The 23,489-nt window shown below is 41.1% G+C and overlaps 1 protein-coding gene across 1 annotated transcript in view; it reads left to right on the forward strand.

The window, feature by feature from the left end:
- Window positions 1-356: 356 nt before the first annotated feature.
- The window catches only part of GNA13 (G protein subunit alpha 13), a 40,959-nt gene continuing 17,826 nt past the window's right edge, over window positions 357-23,489 (forward strand). The window contains exons 1-2 of the mRNA XM_027624886.2: window positions 357-639; window positions 3,309-3,535. Of these exons, the coding sequence (XP_027480687.1) occupies window positions 357-639; window positions 3,309-3,535 (510 nt within the window). The remainder of the gene's footprint in view (window positions 640-3,308; window positions 3,536-23,489) is intronic.

Below are 23,489 nucleotides of genomic sequence, written 5' to 3' on the forward strand. Positions count from 1 at the left end.
GGCGGCGGCCGCCGGCACCCGCCGGCGCCCGGACTAGAGAGTGACTCGTGGAGGCCGGGGAGGCTGGAGAGCGGCCGCGGCGTGCGTGCGCGTTCCCGGGAAGCGGCGGGCGCGCGCACGCCCGGGGGCCACCGCCCCTCCTGGGCCCGCCCTCTTTCCCTCCCTCCGCGGCTCGCCCGGCCCGCCCTGCCCGGCCCGCCCTGCGAGTCACCTCTCTGGTTCCCTCCCTCCGCGGGCGCGCTCAGGCCGCCGCAGCGCTCCCCGCCCTCGAGCCTCGTTGCAGGAGCCGCCCGCCGCCCGAGGAGGAGGTGGAGGGAGCCGGAGGGGCCCGCCGAGGCGGCGGCGGCGGCGGCAAGATGGCGGACTTCCTGCCGTCGCGGTCCGTGCTGTCCGTGTGCTTCCCCGGCTGCGTGCTGACCAGCGGCGAGGCCGAACAGCAGCGCAAGTCCAAGGAGATCGACAAATGCCTGTCCCGGGAGAAGACCTACGTGAAGCGGCTCGTGAAGATCCTGCTGCTGGGCGCGGGCGAGAGCGGCAAGTCCACCTTCCTGAAGCAGATGCGGATCATCCACGGGCAGGACTTCGACCAGCGCGCGCGCGAGGAGTTCCGCCCCACCATCTACAGCAACGTGATTAAAGGTGCCGGGCGGGGGTCGCAGTGGAGATCGCGGGCCCGAGCCGGGGCGGGGGGGGAGGGCGGAGGCGGCCGGCGCGGGGCCGGGCACCGCCCTCGTTCGCTCCTGTCCCTGGCAGAGGACCGGGCCCTGCGGGCGGGCGGGCGCGAAGGGGGCGCGCCCCGGGCGGCGGTCCTGCTTGCGCGGGGTGCCCTCTCCCCCTAGGGGAAAGGATGCCCGGGGGCGCCCCACTTTTGCCCTTGCCGTTTGAGTGGGGGTCAGGGCTGGCCCCTCATAGCCCCCGTCGCCACTGGCCTCGTCCCCTCCGAGAGGGAAGTGAGGCGAGCCGGGCTTCTCGGGGTGCTAGGTGACCGCGCCTGCCTTCCTCCAGACGAGGCCAGAAGACCTGAGAGCCAATCCCGGACCCACACCCCCATCCGCCGCCCCGGCGCTGCCTTCCCAACCTCGCCGCCCCGGGTGGGTGACCCGAGTCACATGGGGTCGGGGCTGCTCCCAGCTCCCTGCTTCTTTGGCCGCCTCCTAAAGCCAGGGAGTTCTGGAACCGTCTCAGTAAGGAAACTTTTGCCTGAGACTTGTCAAGGGCGAAGGGTGACAGTTCCTGGGCCCTTTTGGGCAAAGATAGGCAACTTCAGGGAGTTCCGTGTACTGTGCTGGCATCAGGAAAGAGTAGACCCATACAGTTGGTCTGAAAAAATTAGCATCGGTGGTTTTTCGCCCCATTGTCACAGTTGGGCAGGATGTTTTGCCTATAATCACTATGCAACACGTTTCTCTCTCCTTTTGGCTTAATAACTGGGGTTGGGGGGGGAGTACCACCACTTGCTCTACTATTGAAATCGTGTGTTGGTATGAAGAATCTTTGGCCTAAAAAGTGATGCGGAGCCTGTACAGGTTGAGTCAGTGAATCACTGTTGGCTTGGATCGTAGGCTCTGCTGCTACTTGACGGTGTTTTTAAAAATTAAACTGTTTGTAAGTAAAAAATACAAAAATAATTTTATTTCTGGGCTTTCAGAGAATTGGAGGAGATGGGACTTATTTCAGTGACAATTACGTTCATTTTTCTTAGTATCAAACATTTTCTAGTTTATAAAAGGCATTTTGGCAAATTTGAGATACAGAGCCTGGTACTTCAGGTGCATCAGGAAACCACCATCTGGGTAGCAGTTGTCCAGGGGTTTGCTACAGATTTCAGCAGATTTGCAAGCAGGGTTTCTTTAACGGGAATTTTTTGTCCGGGAAGTTCTTAAGCAATTCCTTCTCATCACTTTTTTTTTGCTCCCAGGATTGAGTTGAGGAAAAGTACCCCGCCCCAGGGGTGGGGGTCCTGGGGTAATGAGGGGAGAAGAGCATTAAGCCAGGAGCTCACAGATCACAGCCAGCCAGCTCTGAGCCCTGGCACTGCTGCAGTTAAGCTGTATAAAACAGTTGTATTTATCCCCTCTTACTGTTTAGCACAAAACTAATTAAGGTCTCTTTCAAGGCTTAGGGCTCCGCCTTGCCAGTCCTTAATTGAAGGTACCTTTGTATCCTGATGCAGCTGACCTTAACGAATTATGTCAATGAATAGAGTCAGCATGTTAACTGATTATGAGCCAGGTAAACACCTGGTCCTTATTGTGCACTGTGTCCTAAGTGTGACCTACTTTGAACACTGGTTATAAGATGAAATAAGTCACTAGACATCTATCTTTTTGCGTTGGCATGATCAGAAGATTGACAGCAAAACATCCAGACAATCACCTGAATAGCCATGTAACTGTTACTTAAGATGGACCAAAGGTAACAGTTTAGTGATTAGAGATCCTGGGTTTGAATTAATCTCTGTGAGGTGAATTCTCTGTTTCTATATACATTTTGCAGTTGCTCTTCCTCCCTGTTAGGGAAATCTAAGGCTTTCCTGTGACTTAAACTGATTTGAAGCTTGGTTTGGGAGTTTTTGAGTTTTGAATGTGTTCTTAGAAGACTTGGTGTTGGGGCGCCTGGGTGGCTTAGTCGGTTAAGTCTCTGACTCGTGATTTTCTCGGCTCAGGTCATGATCTCGGGGTTGTGAGATCCAGCCCTGAGTCAGGCTCCACATTCAGCTTGGCGTCTGCTTGGGATTCTCCCCCCGTCCTTGCCCCTCTACTGCCTTGTGTGATCTCTCTCAAATAAATAAAATCTTAAAAAAAAAAAAAAAGACCACTCGGTGTTGGGGTAAGGCCGGGTGCTCAGGGAACAAACAAAGTCAGAGTGATAATGTTTGACTCTTGGCATTTCTTAAATGTCTCTTTGAGGGACTCAGAAAATCTTAGCTACAACTGTTTTTCCAGAGCCTGGACATTGGCCTGTGCAGCGTGATTTCTTTTTCCTTCACTGGTTTTGGTTCTCTTGTGACTACCTCTATTAAAAGTTTACAGAAAGTTATTTTATAAATTAGAACACGTTAAAATTCTTTAGAAAGAGCAATTGTGTTAATAATATTTGCTTTTCAAGGCTCTAATTTTATGACTGTGAACAAGTGTTAGTTTTTTTAAGCTCTGAGAAGTTATGGGTGTTTGTTTCTATGTTGGTCTCCAGTTTTGGGGGAGGTGGGCCTGGAGTAGTTCAGAAGCTTCAGAAAATAATTCGGGAATAGAATCAATGAGAATATCTAATGACTCCTAGCACACCTTTCTCTTTCTTTTTAAACAAAGGTATGAGGGTGCTGGTAGATGCTCGAGAGAAGCTTCATATTCCGTGGGGAGATAACTCAAACCAAGTCAACGGAGACAAGATGATGGCGTTTGACACCCGGTCCCCCATGGCGTCCCAAGGAATGGTGGAAACTCGAGTTTTTTTGCAGTATCTCCCTGTTATAAGAGCATTATGGGCAGACAGTGGTATACAGAATGCCTATGACCGGCGTCGAGAATTTCAACTGGTAAGAGATTTGTTCTTTTACATTGTTGTCATTTTATTTTAAGGACATTTTCCGGTAGCTGATTCTAACATACCTTTTTTCATTGACTTCCGCATTAAAATGTATCTATCCAACATTTTAGCCTCAGAAATTTGGATTGTAATATAGATGAGCTTCTTACTGAAACAAGATAAAAAATAAGGGAAACCCCTTAGACTTGGTGAAAGAGTTACGTTTAATTGGTCATTTTTCCTTTTTGTAAGTAAGATGATAGTGATTTTCTTAGGTACTTTCTCCTAATTTTATTCTACTTTTGAAAATAGTTTCCTCTCAGTTGCAGCAACAATATTCATCCTTCTAAAAAATTGCTCTTTTACTTTCAGGCTGAAAGCTCAGTAACTGCACCTAGTTCAGATGTGTCATTTATATAGTCTTTTGAGGTACTCATTTTATGATACAGATTAATTTATAAAGAGATTAAAGTCCTTGATAACATTTAAGTCATTCTTGCATTCTGTGTGTGTGTTTTTCTAAGGTTTCTAAGCCTATTTTAGAAAACGTTTCTTTAAAAACAGAATAATCTTAGACTAACAAAATTTGTAGCCATTACACAGCACTGTAGAGAAGGTGGGAAGAAAAGGATCTGATCCAGGTTAAAGATACACAAAGAATGATTGAAATCGGTTTTTTTAAATCAAGTGTTTTGCGTGAATGCTTTGATTGTATTCTGGGTTTCTTTTTGCTGAAGACCGGAAAGATCCCAGGAATGATAACAATCTAGACTGTATGCAGTTTGGAGGTAGTTCAGTTTTGAAGTGTTTTACTGTAATATGATCCCAAAAAAGTGACAGTTGAAAGTAAAACTGCTTAGAAAGTTGTTTGATGTCACTGGCATTAAAGTGATCCACATTTATGGGTGTGGCTACAAAAAGGTACACAGCCAGCAGTCTTTGCTATTACAGTTTGTACTCGGAAACAGTCTTGGCTATTCAGAGTTGTAGAAACGTGTTCGTGACAGCTTTTTATAAAACTGATTTTGAATCTTTACTTTGAATTATGGCTCTGATGGGCACCATACAAACGTAGCACTTGATTACGTACTGTCTTGTATAGTTCTCCTCTTTGGCGTGTGTATCTTGTCAAGTAATTTGTCCATTAATGAAAGGCAAAGACTATCTCATGTTACTATTAAAATCAAGTTGCTGGGGCGCCTGGGTGGTTTAGTTGGTTAAGCGACTGCCTTCGGCTCAGGTCATGATCCTGGAGTCCCAGGATCGAGTCCCGCATCGGGCTCCCTGCTCAGCAGGGAGTCTGCTTCTCCCTCTGACCCTCCCCCGCCATGCTCTTTTCTCTCTCATTCTCTCTCTCTCAAATAAATACATAAAATCTTAAAAAAAAAAAAAAAAAGACTTTAAAATCGAGGTGCTGGCAGCATTATATATTGACAATCAGGAATTTAACTTGACAAGTGACCTCCATCCAATTCTCAGACTTCTGGTTGATTTTTGTCCTTTGGTCAGTATTTCTTATTTTATAGCTGATAGTTCCTCCACACACCGCTTCTTGTCTCTCGTCACCCTCCCTCTTGTTTTTAAGGGCTGCTTATTCTCCTTTCTTAATTCATTTTCTTGACAAACCACACTTTCCACTCTAAGGTTTCTCAGGATGCTATTCATCCTTCCAGGTCAGGGGAGGAACATCCATCTGCAAAAGCATATGGTTCATATTGATTGGATGAATAAATAAACAGCTGAACTCTAAAGGTTTCTGTAGGAAAGTTCTATAAGTCCATTTAATTGAAGTTGGGCCTCACCGACACTTGAATTTGGACATTTACATCCTAACAGTTTTGTATCAAGACTGTCATGTCATCGGAGTGAAGAAAGCATTCCTAAATATTTGCCATTAAGAACAAATAGCCAAAACCAGAGTGAGGATTGGCATGTTGTTGACTTGACCCAGCTGATGCTTTAGGAGCAGAGGTTTTGAGCACAAGGAGTTCCAGAAATACTTTTCCTCATAAAAAGTAGGGGCAGAAAGAAAAAAAAAAAAGTAGGGGCAGAAAAAAAGAGGAACAGGGAGAGATGTAATTTTAAACTCCTGGAGGACAGGAATTTTTTTCCTGTGTGTATCCTTGGCATTGTTAATGGTGCCTGTCACGTATAGAAGGAGTTCAGGTGTTACAATGAATTAATGACTCCGTGCTTTTGGATGCTGTGTGGGCTTGGCACAGTGTTAGACACTGAGAAGGCACCCGGCTCATTTCAAATTTTCCTCACGGTCCTCTTCAGTTCCTTTTCTTCTCTACACGCAGTGAATTCCCAAGTCCTGTCTTTCCCACCCTTGACAAATCTCTAGCATCCACTGCCTCCTTCCCCCCTTTCCATTAATGTCTTAGTAGCTCTTGCTTGGACTCCCAGGTAATCTTGTTCAAACACCACATGGGTTTGTTCAGAAAGCTGTGCTTATTCTCCATTACCTCCAGAACAGAGTTCAACCTCTTTATTTGAGTCAAGACTACCTAGCTTACCTACAATTCCAATAATGTATTCATTAGACTACTTCACACACCCGATAGCCTCTCAGTTTCCACATACCCTGATTCTCTGCTTCTGTGGCTGTCTTTAGAGGGTCTTTCTGTCACGGTTTTTCATTACTGTATTAAGTAGGTCCTATCCTTACCTTAGAAGAACGGTAATCACATTTCAGTGTGACTAAATGTGGTCCATGGACCCCTTGCATCAGATTCACTGGAATGCTTGTTTAATACAAAACAAAACAAGCAGAGTTCCAGACTCTCATCACAAGAGGATCTGAATCAGGAATCTGGGACGGGGCCCAGTGCTGTGTATTTGTACCAGATAGTCATCGATGATTTGGGTGAATTTGCTCCTCGGCCCCCAGAGGGACAGTGCCTTAGGGTCGAGCTTTCTCCAGCTCTCCTGGCTGGAATGTGGCTCCCTGCCTGTGCCCTCCTTGCTGGGCTTGCTTCTGGCCCTCCTTTGGTTGCCTGTACTCCACTTGTTTGCACTTGTGTTTGGTTCTCCCACTAAAGTAGAAGCTCGTTGGTATGCCTTGTTTGTCTTTTTCTTGCTCACTAGCATAAGCCTGACATTTATTTTATTTCCTCATTTTTTAGACACTCTGAATTGTAAGGTTCTTCTAGAAAAAAAGAAACATCCCACATTAAGTGTCTTCTGGGAAATAGGAATCATTTCTGTATGCCAGTTTGTTAATTTTCTAGGAGATGGGAAGTCCTTGTATTACAGTCATAATTTTTCTTCTTATGTTTAATAGCGTATATTCTTGAATCTTGGATAGAAAAAGTAAAACCATCAGGGGGAAAGGGAAGAGTTAGCAGATAAATAAAATTCGTCGTTTTTTGTTTCAACTAACGATTATTTATTAATGCAAGTTGAAATGCAAAAAAAAAAACCTAATGGGAACAGTTTTTAAGCCTTTTTATGGCTTTTTTTTTGCTTAAGATGAACAACTGTCTTATAATCAGTCCTTGGGGCAAAAGGGATAGGGTAGGTATCAATCATAGCTTAGGTTTTTAGCCAGCCATTCATTTGTTAGTAATAACTTCGCATACAAACATGAATGTTTTCTTTTCCAAGTTCCCAAAGGCAAACATTTCCTTTTCTGGTTAGTTTCATTATGGGTAAGCTAAATAGTTTACTGTGGAAAAAGAAAAATCTAAGATTTACATTGCTCTTCTAGCTTTTAAGGTACCTTTCTAATTCTTGTAAACGAGCTCACAGGATAATACATACTCAGAAGCGGTCTCTTTTAGTACTGGATTAAGTATTTGTGATGCTGAGCTTTAGCTGTACGTACGTTCACTATGGCCTGCCACTGCACAAATGAGACACCCTCTCTGGAAAAACCTGTGTGACTATGGTTGGGGAATTTGGTAACTTCGATGACTAGAGATGGGAGTCAGGGCTTGGCTGGAAAGTGATATAACTGCAGATACAGAGCAAAACGAACAAAATGGCGAGGAATCATTTTCAGTTAATTTTTTGGGATGTTTAATATACAGTTACTTATTCAGAAATAGAAGCAACGTTAACAGGACTGGTTAAATAGGATAGGAAAGTTTGTGACTGGGAGGGACACTCCAGAGCTTCCTAGTTTCTATAAACACTTTAACTTGTCAGCATTAATACAACTTCCTGTAATGACCAGTCTTTCTTTGCAATGCCTGAAACCAAAGTAATTTTCATTGTTACCGTGGTACCTTCAGTTAGATTTAATTTTTCTTATTCAAGTAGTACAGTTTGTGCTGGATGATCGCTACACTTCTCCAAGCTGATGAGATAGTTTATCCATTAAGACAGAGATGCTCTCAGTCTGGGCAACAGAGTAACTATTTAGCCTCATGCATTGACCTATAAAGAGCTGAGCACTAAGTAAAATAGGAACTTCGGTGTGGACTGAAATATTTATTTATTTGTCCTGCAAAATAGATTTGAAATGCTATAGAATTAAAGGCATTGGTTTATTCTTTAACTCTAATTTGGATTGGCTTTAAAAAACGAATCAATTACTACTTTCAGTGGCAAAATATGATGTTTCTGTTGAAGAAGGAATTGGTCTATTTTCTCTGTGAATAAAACCAGCATAGGACTTTGACTTCATGTTGCAAAAAACCTATTGTCTCCTGATTCTAGGGTCATGGTAAAACATTTGAGCATATATAACAAAAAGATTCTAACAGCAGAGATTTTAAAATTTAGGTCTCTACAGATCGAATTGCCTTTTGGTGAATTTGATCAGATGAAAGTGGTTCCATTTTATCCAAATCTTAGAAACCCACAGCTATAGCAGTGTACATTAAACACAGAGAGGATGCTTTGGCATGTGCTTATGGTTTTAATACAACTTTGTGATATTGTGTGTGTGTGCATTTACATGGGTATGTATTTCTTGATGTATTACGTCGGTGTGTTTGTGTTTATATCTTTTTTATTTTATTTTTTTGGTGAAAGCGTAACTAGCTATGGGATGTCTGGGCTCTAGGTACTGAAGGGGTGTTGTAAACTACTGTGCTGCTTTATTTTTACTGCTAAATAAAGCTACTGGTATAGTAATTCATGCTGCTCTGAAAATGTTCATTAAACAACTAAGGGATGAAGCAAGGAAATGGTTTTGTTATGAAAACTAGATTTTTAGTTTCAGAATTCCTTACTAGAGTGGACCTAGCCTGGGAGAAGTGCTTGTGACCTCTAGTTTAAGAAAAGCATAATTGCCGAAGGCCTCCCTGGATTGAATATTTCCTGTTCATCGTTCACAGATGGCAGCAGCCCAACCAAACTGGGGCACCTAGTCATATTAGCCCAGAACAGGTGCCTTTTTCTTTCTCCAGAAAACTGATTCAGGGGCTCATAATTATATCACTTTTAAATACCTTATGTTTTATAAAAATCACTTTGTACTTTTCAGAGCCCTATCCACATGTTACCATATAATCTTTCAAAAACACTGTGAGAGGAATGAAATACATGCTGTTGTCTCCATTTCACAGATTAAAAAATTCAGAGGCAGAGAGGTGTCTTGATGCTTCAGATCACAGCTAGTGAAAGGATAGACTAGACCCTGGAACCCTGATCTGCTGACTCCTGGTCCGCAGTGCTGGTCAGTGAACCATTGTGGAGCACTCGAGCATTACAGCCGTGGAGCATTCTTTCCTTCCATGCCCAGCCTCTTCTGGCCAACACCCATGCACACAAATAATTAACACTCCGCTAGAAAGTTCTAGCACATTATTTTAAATATGTGTAAGGTTTTATTAAGAGTACATGGCATTGCACTGGTGATTACATAGTTCTTCTGTTCTGAACTTTCATAATGTCCTTGTGCCGTTCCTTCTTTATTAATTTAGATTATAGTTATGATATAAATCTTAAATGACATTTGATGGTAGATTTACTTGCTTAGTGGCACAGTTCATCCTAACCGCCATTCATCATGATAAAGGTGGTTTGACCCTTGACCTCCTTGAAAACTATAGCAGTGCTCCTCACCTGATGTCCCATCAGTGAGCATGGTTTGTAGCGCGCGCCCTGAAAAATAAAATTGTAATGACAGCTGCCTATTATCTGACAGGCAGCTATATATTTTTCTAGGCATGTGTCATTTGGAAATTGGCCTGTCTGGCATATAGTTGCCCAGCTTTGCACTTGGTGTGAAGAAGGGGCTATCAGAACCTTTGTATTCTGTTATTTTATGAGCTCTTTGCAGTGTTTCTCATGTAGCTGTCCCAGTTTTTATACTGCTTGTGAGCATTCCAGATTGCAGTTTGTCTTAAGTTTTTGTTCCAGTTAGAAACTGCCTATTTTTTTTTAAGTGCATATTTCTGGAAGTTGACAATTATTTTTATTTCCTTGTTTGAAAGTACTTTGTTTTTTTTCCAGCTGTATGATAAGAGTTCACTTTTGTCATTGTGAACATATTTTTTTTATAAGATGCTTTTTTTCAAGAGAATTTATTATATCCACATTAGCAGAGCATTATTAGAATGGACTGATGGGGATCAAGGACTTTAGTGGCCTTTACCAATCTGTTGCAGTGAGTGATAGTAGTTGTTTATCTTAATCTTTCCAATTTAATCTCTTTCTTCTCTTGGCAAAATGAATAAAAAAGATTTTTAAATCAGTGCAGTGGGTGAACTGTTTCATCCCCAACTATTATACGAGAGATGCAGAAAACTAGTAGTAGAATCACTCTTCATTGATTTATTTAGGCTTTAGGTCTAAGTCATAAGACCTAGGTACTTGGTTTTGCTACATGAAATGTTGTACCTTCCCAGCAAATTAGAAAATAACCATATTCAAAGTCATTGATTTATTTTACCTGTTGTAAAACATTTTTACAAATGGTTTTAATATGATGACGTTCCGCTTCAATGTGGTTATCTGCTGTGCAGTGGGATAACATGGGACTAGATAACCAGCTAGAGCTTGTGTCCTTGCTCTGCCCTTCACTGTGTGAGCTTGAGCGAGTCCGTCAGCCTTTCTGTTCTGAAATTGTAAAAGGGGAACTATCTGAAGATCTATTATTATTAGGTTGTTGTAGAAATTGCATGAGATGATCCATAATAAAATAAGCCTGTGGCACAGTGCCTGACCCATATTAACCGTATTATTAACATTAGCCGTTAATATCCCTAATAAGCCATATGCGCATCAGCCATAAGTAGCTTTTTAACAGAATAAAGCCCTGTAAGCATTGATTTGATTCACTCTCTGAACTTGACTACCGATATAAAAATCTTGAATTCTAAAAAATGCAGAATATGACTCATATTCTCATTACACCATATGTTGTCTCTATTGAAGGTAGAACATCCGGGAGAGAATTGAGCTCCTCTGCGTTGCGGTATTAGTTCTTGTTGCCTTCTCATACCACTTTGCTTAGTCTTTAATCTGATGTGTAGGCTGAATTAACCAAATCCTTATCTTTCTGTGGGCCGTTCGGTAGGATAGCCTTCGGCAGAGGTGCAGGTGCTCTGCCCCTCCCACGGCATGGGCCTCCCTGCTCCATCTCTGTGGTGACCCTCCATCGCCACACGCATGTTCGCTCCCTCTCGAGGCTTTGCAGGTACGCAGGTCGAAGAGGGTATTTGGGCTGCTTTTCCAAGGTAAAAAAAATTCCTTACAAAATACAGAGTGATTTTTTTTTTTTTTTTTTTAAGATTTCATGTTACTTTTTGTGAGATTTTCTAACTTCTGATCATTTTGCATAAAAACCAAGTAAAAGCACTAGTCTAACAGAGAAATGCCTCCGTTTTTTTATGGAGCAAAACAAACACATTTCAAATTTGCTCCCCTAAAGAAAAAAAACATTTTACTGGTTTTGGCATTTAAAAACAATGTTAGCTAACAAACAAAACTCTTCTATGGCTAAAATATAATAGTGTCTTTGGATTTCTTGAGCTTGGAGCAGCCACATTTAGCCTGTTAGTAGGACATTTTCTCTTCTCATCCTTCTAGAAAGGTTAAAAGAGCTGGACTAATGAATAATTGGTATGAGAGACTTTCACTTTCCTTTTCAGTATCCTGATTACTCTTATTCCCCGGATAATCTTTTTAAGAATTATTTTCTGTTAAGACAAGCTGCTTAATAGGAGTGTCTGTCATCATACATCGTGCAATTTTCATTTAGGCCTCATGATGTGCAGTGCGGTTATATCCACTTACTGATACTAAGTAAAAGAAAAATGTAAGCTACTAGGTTTTCCTAGTTGCTAGAGAGTCACAAGTTATTGCCAGGCCAACTTCGAGTTACAGGAGGCCTCACAAATAGAAGATCATGCTTTAGATAAATGGCTGTTCCCGTGTAAGATGGTCCCTAAATTCCTATTTATTGATTTTTAAAAGCCTAAATAAGTGAATGCTGTATATTCACAAAGCTGCAAATACTATTTATCCTAGTTTAAATACTTAAAAAGAGAGTAACGTGATTTAGCCTATTGAGTTAAAATACTGCCGTACTAACGATTTGCTCTTTTTAGCTGTTACTTGCTACATTTGCAGTAAAAGTATTCTTGTTTGTTAACTACAGCTTCAAAAATTATAGGGACTTTATACCATATTGATGTCACACATTTCAGTTCTTTAATAGGGCAAGGAGAATTATACGTACTTAATTTTTCCCTTGACTTTTTAAAATTATCTTATGATCAAATGTTGCAACCAGTTTTAAGGTTGGTGTTACAACTTAGTAAGAAACCAAGATTTTTACCTATTAAACAGCATTTTGCACATTGGGCCATAATGTAAAATATCTTTGTTTTGAAAAAGGAGGCTCTTTGTTTTGTTTTTTTCTAAACTTTCATTCTGTAGAAATGCATTCTTTTGAAGGGAATATATATGTTCATCTTTTTTTTTTTTTTTACATTTTTGTTTATTTAAGTGATCTCTACAGCCAGCGTGGGGCTCGAACTCACGTCCCCGACGTCAAGAGTCATGTGCTCTTCTGATGAGCCAGCCAGGCGCCCTTCATCTTATATTTTTATATGTAATTATATTTTGTGCTAAATGCAAGTATTAAGGTTTAGAGCATTACTCTGAGTATCCATTTTCATTATGATAATTGAATTCTTTCCTCAAATAGGAAAAGTAAAGAGCAAACATGAAAGACAATGTGGGCAAGGAGGCCTTGAGTAGCAGATTTCAAGAGATCTGTTCTTTAACAAGTCTGATAACAGTTAACTGGCAGCTCTCAGCAGCCATTCAGTAACATGTTATTCAACACCTACTCATGAGCAGGCTGGATATTTGCTAGTGAATCAAATGAGAACAATCTCTGTTCTCATTGATCTTGCTAGTTGGAGGAAGCTACATTAATAGGTGAACAGATAACGAATTACACGTGGTAAATGTTCTGAAGGACAAGAAAAGAAAGCCGTGAGGGAACAGGAGGATGGTCTGAGGAGGTGACCTGTAGGTTAGGGCCCTGTGGGTGAGAAAGGGTCAGCCAGGTGAAGAGAAGTAAGGTTCAGCAGAAGGAGCATCGTGTGTGCAGGACGTAGGTGGGGAAAAGCTTGCTGGAGTGTAGAAATTGGGGCAAATGAGAAGAGCGGTGGTCATTCAGCAAATAGTTGTCGAGAACCCCTGGATGCTAAGCAGTTCCAGGGTTAGGAGACTATTGCAGAAGGAACAGCTTGTCGGGTGGAAGCTGTGAAGCTGGAGAGGAGACTGGTGGCTTCAGGATGCACTTTGTAGGGAGAATCATGGGGATCTGAGAGAATGGAGATGAGAAGAGTGAGAGGGAAGCAGACGTTAAGAGTGACTTGGCTTCTGGTTTTAATGACTAGGTGGATGGTGGTGCTTTTTGCTGAAATGAAAAGATTGTGTGAGAGAGATTTGAGGGGGAAGATGAAGACTTTAGTTTGGGTATACGAGGTTGAGATCTCTGTGAGACATATAGATGGAGTCAAGTAGACAGTTTGATACATGAGTCTGGAATCCAGAACAGAGCGTTGGGCTGTAGGTAGAAATTCAGGAGTTACTTGTATTCAGGTGATGTTTAAAGTCTGTAGAATGTGTACATTTACTCAGGGGGAGGGTGTAAAAGAGACTAGGGCTCAGGGTGGAGTCTTTAGGAACCTTCAGACCGAATAGGGCTCAGGATGGAGTCTTTAGGGACCTTCAGAGCACTTGAGAACATCCAGAGAAGGGGATGCTGGCAGACATGGCCAAAGGGTAAGAGAATTTCAGGAACGTGTAGTACCATGGGGGCCAGAGAAGAGTTTTGGGGAAGAAACAAGTGGATGGTGGTGCCGCACGCCACTGAAGGTGTAGTAAGGCGAAGACTGACGTGTTCCTTGATTTTGGCAACAGGAAGGCTGTCGCTGACTGCGCCAGGTGACCTGGTAAGGGAGAAGCCTGGCTGGCAGGGCTCAGAGAGGGAAGAGAGGTGAGGAAGTAGAGAAGATTCAGTTGAGATTAAGCTGACTGTTCTCATTTCCCTTTTGCAGTACTTTCAACCACCTGGCTTGGTAGGTTGGGTTTTTTTCAAGCCTTTTCAGAGTTCAAGAGGACATTGTGTTTATATTAACCAATTTCTTTGAATCTCACTGTCTCAGAAGCAGAGTTCATACCAGGTAATGATGCTGTTAACGTTAGGCCAGGCAAACACAGAAGAGTTTTTCATTTTGTACTTGATTGTTTTACTTATGACCATTTTCTGTTTAGTGAGGGCAATAACTTGATCAGTTAAACACGTTCATTCCTTTGTTCCTTCAGCAGACGTATTCAATACCTGCCCACACTATGTTCTGGACTGAGTAGGCCCTGGGGACTCAGGAACTGCATGTCCGGCTGCCTTAATGGGGGCTCTTAATCTGGTGGGAGCCGGAGGAGTCAACCCACAGTGGTTGTCAGTGAGACGGTAAATGCTATAGTGTACTGTATTTGCTGCTTTCCTGCCAAGCATAGGCAGAATCACTAAGTGTTTACTAACCTGGAAAAGACCTTAGTGGGTCCAGTCCACTTTATTTTGTACATAAAACATAGGTCCATAGAGCTTAAGGTCACAGCTAGTTTTGATTAGAGCTACTCTTCAAAGTCAGGGCTGTATGACTCCATTGCCCATGTCTGATACTCACTACCATGCTTTCCTGCATCCCTTAATAGTATAATTAACTGAATAGTGATTTGGAAACAGGAACTGATATGCCAGTATAAATTTTGAACTATTTCTCACATTCATCGGTATTTAGAAACATTCACAGGTTGCATTGCTTTGCTGTCTGACATGATTGATTGGATCTGGGGAAGGGAAAGGTAGTTAATGCTCTTGTAGGCTGTGTGGAGCTTCTCTGTTGACAAGAGAATTTGGGATGGTGGATTGAACACTAAAATGGAATAAAGTGATTGGGATTTTCCTCTCATCAGCTGTGTGATTTTAGGCATAGAATTTCTTTATTAATGTTGATTGTTAATTACTGTTGCAGTTACTGCATAATTTTTGAGTTGTGGGGATTTCAAGATGCATTGTAGCACATCATCATAGAACAGAACTTTCCATCTGGTGTGCATTCACAAGGACTCTTACAGGCCCCTCTGTTTAGATAGCAGGGGGAATTGAAACTGTATTTGGGAAGTATGTCCTGTGTTGGAAGACAATTCTTTTTTCCTTTTTTTTTAACAATTGAGGTCATTTCTTTTTGATAAAAAAAAAAAGTTCTACTGAAGATTCTAGTTCTGGCAAAACTTGATGTTTCTTTATGTGTTATCGGGATTGTATATGATTGACCCTTTTCAAAAAAGTATTTTAACTTCGAAGAATTTTTTCAGAGCTCACAACTCTAAGCTCTTTACTGTAATCATTAGGTGGAATCTGAGAAATAGGAAAGTCATTTTGTTTTTGTTTTTTGAGGAAATTATTTACAGGCTCCAGAATCCAAACTAGCTTTTTTTGAAGTTTAAATTTTAAAACATATATGTCCACTGTAGAAAATCATCCAGCTAGCCCTAACCACTATTTTAAGACATCTTTATTGACATTTTGGTATGTTTCCTTCTGATACTTGAATACAGTATTGGAGGTGTGGAGATAAACTTTTCTGTACTTTCTGTACAGTTTTATATCCTGTTCATTTAATGTTGCAGTGTTAACATTTCTTGGAGGAGGTGATTTTCTCAGAGAACTGGTAAGGCATTCTTCTGGAAATGGATGTGAATTTTTAACTTAAATGTAAAATTTTTTCCTGTATATATTTTTTTATGAACAGAAGGTGGTGGTGCTAAATGGTAACATGGAATAATGGGCCAAATTTTACCATGTTGCTACCCAGTTGAACAGCATTATATGCAATGTCGGATCTAGCCCTCCATCTCTGCCTTGTTAAACTGCTTCTTCACATTTAAAGTCTGTATTTAGGGGCACCTAAATACAGTTAAGCGTCTGCCTTTGGCTCTGGTCATGATCCCAGGGTCCTGGGATCGAGTCCCTGGTCCGGCTCCTGCTTCTGCCTCTCCTTCTGCCTCTCCCCCTGCTTGTGCTCGCGCGCTCTCAAATACATAAATAAAAATCTTTAAAAAATAAAAATAAAATCTGTGTTTAATTTTTGAGGGAAGACTTTAAAAAGGAATGCTGACCTCCACTCTGAAACCTGTTATTATTTTAAAGAAGGGGCTGTAGTTCTTATGTAGGGTTTAGAGAATAATTGATCCTTAAGATAACAAAATTGAACAGCTTGTATGTGTTAGGTACATGCAGGTAAGTGGAAGATACATATGTATCTATAAATACTTAGTAAATGTACGGCTAAACTTTTGTCTTTCTTCAGGATGAAATGTTCTAATAAAAGTAAGGTTCCTGGGCGCCTGGGTGGCTCAGTTGGTTAAGCGACTGCCTTCGGCTCAGGTCATGATCCTGGAGTCCCGGGATCGAGTCCCGCGTCGGGCTCCCTGCTCAGCAGGGAGTCTGCTTCTCCCTCTGACCCTCTGACCCTCTTCCCTCTCGTGCTCTCTATCTCTCATTCTCTCTCTCAAATAAATAAATAAAATCTTTAAAAAAAAAAAAGTAAGGTTCCTTTTTGTGATTTCTGTAGTAAGAGAATTACTAAACTGCTTTGTATATGTTGTGTTACGTGTGAATTGGAATTTGGTAGGACTACAGGAATACTCTTAAGAAAACTATGATCATTAGCCTTAAATTTATTTTGGTGATAAGTCTCCTTGAAAAACTGGATGTAAAAAGGAACTTACTAATTTGTGAGCAATGGCAAGGAAAGGGCAGTTTACAAAATAAAGTGATAGCTTAGTTTGGTCCAAAAATTTATTTTTAATCTTGTGCACTAGTTTGTTTTTACAGCTTATATGCAGGCAACATGGAAATTAATTGCCTAAATTAGACAAAACTTTTTTGGAGAAATTCTGTTTAGGCTATTATAAACCATCTTAGATTAGTCTGGAAAAGTATTTACTTTGGAAAAATGTTTTCAAGTACTGGGGTGGTTTTCAATGTAACTGACTAATTTTTGGCTCTTTTGGAAGTTTTAAGTGGTACACATGGAAAACGCTAGCCAGAATTTGAAAATGCATTCAGTTAAGAGTCCATTGAATATTGACCTGTTTTCCTTTGACAAAGAACAATAGTTTATATATTTCTAATATAAGTAAATACTGTCTTGTTCCTCATGAACCAAAAATGCACGAATGATAGTACTTTAAGTATGCTTTCATAATAAAGATGTCAATATGACCCTCATTCGAAACGTGCTGTGTATCCCATCAATACTTTATAATGCTTTTTTCCAGAGAAAAATGAATAGGGAAAGCCATTTTTTTTTAAAAAAGAGTAGGTCATTTCAAAGATAGGAATAATAGTTCCTTTGTGAAGAGCAGGCGAGAGGAGAATGTTGGAAGGACACTAAAGGAGAGAAGAGGTGAGCCCGCCCATGGCCAACTCTGAGAACCAGGGGAAGGGCTTTGTGCGTGTGCCTACACCGTGTGTAAAGCTAGCTAGCCTCCTTATCATATTTTAGTTTGAGGAAAAAAATTAATGGAGGGAAAGACGTGGAAGCCTTTAGAGAGGGAGTATATTTCAGATATTTGAAATACGATGGTTTCAAGCTCTTCTTACTTTATTGTCATCTTCAAAGCTATGAACAAACTCTTAAAATAGAATTAGGCCAGGTTTTATGTTTACTGCCTTTAAGAAATGAAGTATAATGTTAGAATCATAGATTTCAGATAAATAGCATGAGCAGAGCAGTATCATGGTAACTCATTTTCATGTGACTGTGTGAAGAGAATAGAGAAAGGACAAATGGCATGGGAAATTGAGTCTTTAAATAATAAAAAAAAATATTGTCGTCTGCCTTTGTTATTAGCCACATCCTTAGACTGAAATGAAGAGTCTTGATTCATTAACCAGCTTTAACCCCAAACTTTTTCCGTTTTGTACCTTATTTATATTCGGCATTTGATTCTTACTGTAAACTTCCATAAGTAAATGCTAGGTGGAAAGGCTCACATTGCTCAAAGTCTGTTCATAGAATATTGCCCTAAAGTCTCCTTACTTAGATATGGCGTCACCATGATATTTGCAGGGTTTAAATTACTAGTAGATACAAATATAAATTACTGACTTAAAAAAAGATATATGTCGGGGCGCCTGGGTGGCTCAGTTGGTTAAGTGTCTGCCTTTGGTTCAGGTCTTGATCTCAGGGTCCTGGGATGAAGCTCCCCCACCCCACCCCATGCGCGTGCACATGTACTCTCTCTCAAATAAAATCTTTTTTAAAAAATTAAAAAATAGGGCACCTGGGTGGCTCAGTCGTTAAGCGTCTGCCTTCGGCTCGGGTCATGATCTCAGGGTCCTGGGATCGAGCCCCGCATCGGGCTCCCTGCTCAGTGGGAGGCCTGCTTCTCCCTCTCCCACTCCCCCTGCTTGTGTTCCCTCTCTCGCTGTGTCTCTCTCTGTCAAATAAATAAAATCTTTAAAAAAAATTTTTTTAATAAAATAAAAAAACATAAAGGTCACTTTTAAAGGCGAGTGGATGTTTTCTTTCGAATAGATTTTTCCAAACATATGCTTAATGAAGCCTACCTAATGAATATTCAGGAAACTTTGATCTGGCTTAGTTTGGGGGATTATCAGACTGATGAAAATTAATTGCACATTACAGGGACACCAAAACCTTATTGTGGCAATCGAGGCAGTACGATGGGGCAAGTACAACTCACAGGTGTAATCAGTTTGAGGAGTAAACAGATTTCTAGTTTTTTCTCTTATCTCTTGATCCTTTTTCCTCTTTGAAGTATTCCAAACTTGCAAATGAAAGACTTAACATGCATGGAAAGTGTGTAAAAAGCTTTAAATCATTGGACTTAGCCATTTTAGAACACAGACATCTATTTTGTAGTTTACTAGTACTTCAGGAAATGTTTTGCTGTTTATAGCATTTGAGTAGTGGTTGGTTCTCTGTATAAAGAGAAACTGGATATTAACTTTGAGTTCTCATTTTCAGAATCACATGTATACTTAGATTTCAGAAGAAAATTTCTCACTGCTTAATTACCTTGGTAGTATAGATTTTCTCTACTGTTTCTTGTGCTATCATGTTTAGTTTTAAACAGAAAACTACCAGGGGTGCCTGGATGGCTCAGTCGGTTGAGCCTCTGACTCTTGATTTTGGCTCCGGTCATGATCTTGGGGGTCCTGGGATCGACCCTGCGTCGGGCTCCCCACTCAGCCGGGAGTCTTGCTTGCCCCTCTCCTCTGCCTTCCCCCTTTTCTCGCACTGTCTCTCTCTCTCTCAAATAAATAAATCTTTAAAAAAAAACTATTTTAGGTAATGCTGGTCTCATAACTAAGAGGGCCTCCACACGTAAAAATGGGATACTTCTTAATTCACTTATTTTTTTCTAATTGACTTCTTTTTTCAGGGAGTTTTCTGCCACTTATAGGCACACTTAATTAGCCTGTAGTTAAATTCTAGACATTTTACAGGATTAAACAGTGGCAGTTTATTTAGTAGTAAACTAAAATCTGATACATTACTTACACTTCGCATGTGATTAAATTTTTTTTGCATGTGATTGAATTTTATTTTATTCTTTCTAAAGATTTTAGTTATTCATTTGAGACACAGAGATAGAGCATGAGCAGGGGGAGAGGCAGAAGCAGATTCCCTGCTGAGCCAGGAGCCCCATGTGGGGCTCGATCCCAGGACCCTGGGAACATGACTGGAGCCAAAGGCAGACGCTTAACCATCTGAGCCACCCAGGTGCGCCGTGTGATTGAACTTTATTTGACCTTCTCATCCCACAATGTACCTGTTTACCAGGTAAAAAGAGAGTGCTTCCTCCTTATTAAGCACTTTGAGTTGCTTTATCTTACCATGCAAAGTTTAAATGTCTGTTGTAGGAGCAAATTAATTTTGTAGGTTTAATTGAGGTTCCAAGTTCTTTAGGATCCTATGCTAAAATATAAATAGTGGTTCTACTCATTTTTGTCATTTGTGCTTTTATAGCATTTTAACAGTGTAATACTTGGATTACCAGGTTCATCAATTTTTGACCATAAAAATCTCAGGGAGTTAGCTCTGAAGGCTGCAGACCCTGGCGGACGTATGAAAATAGGATCTAGGAATGTGGGAAGGAAGGCAGTTAGAAGGATAGTAAGGTACAACTGAGTGCCAAATCAGATGTAAAAAGAGAAAGGGAAAGCTCTACTTGTAGGCGTAAGTCCACTGTTTATGTCACAATTTAGATCTGTCAAAGGAAGGTCTAATGTTCTACTTGTAAGACGTAGTTGAACGAAAGTGATACTTGAAACCTACTTTTACAATAAGATAAAATAAGTTTCTAATCTAGTTTCTTGAGAGCCTGTTTTTGGAGGTTCTAGCCAAGAAGTGCAGCTACTCGTGTACCCTTGACCAAAGAATGGTCCTCCTCTGTCGGGGAAGGTCGTCCTCCTCGAGCTTACAGCTTCGGGAGGGACACACATGGAGCGGTGAGGGAGGAAGGGGACATCTGCCTAGCTGGCCAGATCAGCTGAACCAAGCCTGGCCATCAGTGGGGTGACAGATGTCACAGCCAGATCGCCCTCACGTCCTCTAATCTAGTTTCTTAATATTCTTGGCATTTTTGCAAGGCTTAAAAAACACAACCAATTTGGTGTAATCAATACCAAAAGTCATGAAAATGTTGATGTAAAATCCAATTTTGAGTAAAATGGGTGTCCAGATCTGAACTGAGGCTGGACTGACTACCTTAGAGTCCCTTCTTTTAGAGCTTACATTTTTGTTTTGGTAGATTTGTGGTGGACCTGGGGATCTGCAGTTTTTAAAAAAGATTTATTTAGAGAAAGAGACACGGGGCTCGGGGCTGGATCCCCCGACCCCGAGATCAAGACCTGAGCTGAAATCAAGAGTCAGACGCTTAACCACCTGAGCCACTCACCCCACAACCCTCCTCCGGCCCCCAGGGATTCAGTATCTTTAACAAGCCCGTTAGAAGTGCTAACGCAGTGCCAGGTGTAGGACCTTCGTGGGTCTAGGACTGGAGTCAAAAAACACTGTTTCTGAAAAGGGCCAGTAGTGGGAGTATATTTTAGACTTTGCATGCCAGCAGACAAAATCAAGGGCATTATGTAGGTATATATATATATATATATATGTATACACACACACACACAAAGAGGAAACAAATTTCCACAAGTTTTTTATGGATGAAATTCAAAATAGAATAATAAAAATTGTATACAGTATTTTGTAGTATATAGGCTTACTAATGAGAAGAGTGGGATTCTTTTGGAGATGAATAACACTTTGCTTAATTGGGGTTCGAATTTTACTGTTCCCTATCATCAAAATAAGTTGCAAATGTTCATTTATGCTGATCTGTAGTGAGATTTTATACATTTCATCCTTGAAAAAAATGTCTTTTCATACAGATAGGAGCTGCCAAGTGAGATTTTATACATTTCATCCTTGAAGAAAATGTCTTTTCATACAGACAGGTACTGCCAAAGGAGCATATGATGTTTTTAAAAATTTTTTAAAAGATTTCATTTATTTGAGAGAGAGCAAGTTGAGAGCACCAGCTGTGGGGGAGGGGCAGAGGGAGAAGCAGACTCCCTGCTGAGCAGGGAGCCCCACTCTGGGCTGGATCCCAGGATACTGGGATCACGACCTGAGCTGAAGGCAGACACTTAACTGACTGAGCCACCCAGGCGCCCCTGAGCATATGATTTTAATTGAGCATAGTTATTGCTTGGAAGGCATTTATAGAATTCTGTTAGATTCTTCTCGATGTTTGCCTCTTGGCATATCATTTACATTGCAAATTATCCATTTCCAGTTGGCGGTTAGGTGGAAGCTCCTCATTGTAATTAAGTGGATTTTTAAAATATGAAAATATCCTTTCTACTTACATTGGGGTCTGAAAGATGCTGCAGGAACTATAGTTTGATTTTGGAAAAATACATGCTGCAAATTTGTGTGAGGATGGAGGTCTCACTTCTTGTTTTAACTTTTGACAGCAAAGAAATTATATAAAAGTTTGACATTGCTTATGATTAAAATAATGCCAGTTGTTGAAATGAATTACCACAGTATAAGTTTTGCAAAAACTGTTTTGCCTTTTAATGTGGGGTGGAATTCCTTAAGATATATAATCAGGTCTTCCTTAAAGTTAATTTCCAAAGCCATTCATGGTCTGCATTAGTGATTGAGCCTCGTTCTTATTTGGAAAAATTCAGTTGCATCCATTAGTTCCGAAAATCTCAGTAAAAATTTATCTCTGCTAAGCTCTTGAACTGTGTAATAGGACAAATCAGCATATTCAGCTTCTATTTTTTACAAAAATTCATGGAACTGATGACATATAAGTCCATGGGAAGTGAATTAAATTTATTATTGACACTTCACTGGTTCAAAAACACATGATAGACCCATCTGCTTCCCACAAAGTACCGAATCACGCAATGCGCAGTCATTTTTAGTCTTTCTAAATTTATCTTTTTTCTGCTGCGCACATACTTTTACTACCGTCAGTTGTAACACACCCTGGCGTATTACAGTTTAGGTTATACTGCTTTAGAGTTTTCTCAGCTTCTTTGAAAGTATTCTCATCTGTAGTTCTCCCACACAGACTGTTCGGACAGGCTAATTCTTCAGTCCCTTCAGACTTGGCGCTGATTCCTGGAGTAAACAACCACTCAGCAGTAAATGGTAGTCCTTGCTTGGCCAGCAAACGTGAACCACTTGGAAACTGACTTTAGTTTCAGTCTATTTCCATCTTTTACTTTTGCAAAGAAATCCTGCTGTGATGAGCTAGTCCCCTTTTAAATTTTGTGATTTTTTTTTTTCTCCTGTCGCTTTCCTGTGAGTTGGGATTATTTTTAAGAGTGTTCAGTCTGGTAATATGGACGTACATTGTATTCTCTTAGCATAGCCACGGTGTCACTGCATAATAAACACAGTGCTTTTCCATCAAATTTGGTGTATCAGAATTACCCACATTCCATTATGCCTCAAAAGTGGGACATTTAAAGTGCTCTTCTGCTTTTTGTCCTGATGGATATGCACTAGTAAAAAAAAGGAGTCATACTGTGGCGCCCCCGGCGACATGTGAGACAGTTTCGGACTGTGATTACGTCAGGGCGTCATGTCGTGCCACGTGAGCAGAGCTGCACACACAGCCCGTGTCGTGACCGCTGCGGTGTGGAGCACGCTGGCCAGTGCGTCAGCAGACGAGCCAGGTCGTGAGCCGATCCAGGCTTATTTATGGACACTGAAATTTGAATTCCATGTCATTTTCAGATGTCATGAAGTATTCTTTTGATTTTTTTATCCCCCCAGCCATTTAGAAATGGGCCACGCAGAAATAAGCAGTGGGCTGGATTTGGCCTGCCGGTCACAGTTGGAGGATCCCTGCTCTAGAACATTCCGTAAGAGGAATACTCGCGTAGCTCTCAAGCAGCCTTTCCTTCTGCCACAGCAGCACTA

The sequence above is a fragment of the Zalophus californianus genome, chromosome 16, assembly GCF_009762305.2.
Source record: "Zalophus californianus isolate mZalCal1 chromosome 16, mZalCal1.pri.v2, whole genome shotgun sequence".
NCBI classification, from domain to species: domain Eukaryota; kingdom Metazoa; phylum Chordata; class Mammalia; order Carnivora; family Otariidae; genus Zalophus; species Zalophus californianus.